This window comes from Ipomoea triloba, chromosome 16, assembly GCF_003576645.1.
Source record: "Ipomoea triloba cultivar NCNSP0323 chromosome 16, ASM357664v1".
Taxonomy (NCBI): domain Eukaryota; kingdom Viridiplantae; phylum Streptophyta; class Magnoliopsida; order Solanales; family Convolvulaceae; genus Ipomoea; species Ipomoea triloba.
The window spans coordinates 17722032-17722559 of NC_044931.1; the positions used below are offsets into that span (position 1 = coordinate 17722032).

At 40.5% G+C, this 528-nt stretch overlaps 1 protein-coding gene across 1 annotated transcript in view; it reads left to right on the forward strand.

The window, feature by feature from the left end:
* The window catches only part of LOC116007870, a 7190-nt gene extending 6739 nt beyond the window's left edge, over window positions 1–451 (forward strand). The window contains exons 3-4 of the mRNA XM_031248537.1: window positions 73–186; window positions 416–451. Coding sequence (XP_031104397.1) covers window positions 73–186; window positions 416–451 — 150 coding nt within the window. The remainder of the gene's footprint in view (window positions 1–72; window positions 187–415) is intronic.
* Window positions 452–528: the final 77 nt, after the last annotated feature.

Sequence of the window (528 nt, forward strand, 5' to 3'; positions counted from 1 at the left end):
TAAGGCAAGAATCAATGTCCACCATGAAAACCATTGAGAATTAAATTTCATAAATGTTCAAAATGATGTCAGAAATACACTATAGGACAATTTCTGAAAAATACGGAGAATAACCCCAAGGAGAGAGTCAATGCAATTGCCGCAATCGAGGAGGATAGCCATGGAGGATGTGATGCTATGGACAAGGTGTGTGATTTGTTGTGGTGGTGAGAGCAAAGAGATGGGAGAAGGAAGGGCCACCTCTTGTGGTACATTGTTCAATGCCAAGGAGATCACCTCCTGTGACCTCCCTAGAGACCAACAAAACCCGGGGGTAACCTCAATCATCTTTTGATAATTTTCGTCTAATATCACAAATAATCAATATTTGGTGTTCGTAGATTTTCTCTCTCTTAATCGTGTTCTATGATTGTAGCCGATTTCAGTTCTCTTTCTTCAGAGGATAGAATGAGAGGGTCACTTGAACTATCTCCAACTTCATGTCATCCATTTGCAGCATGTCTGGCTCTTAGCATTTCTTATCTTGCT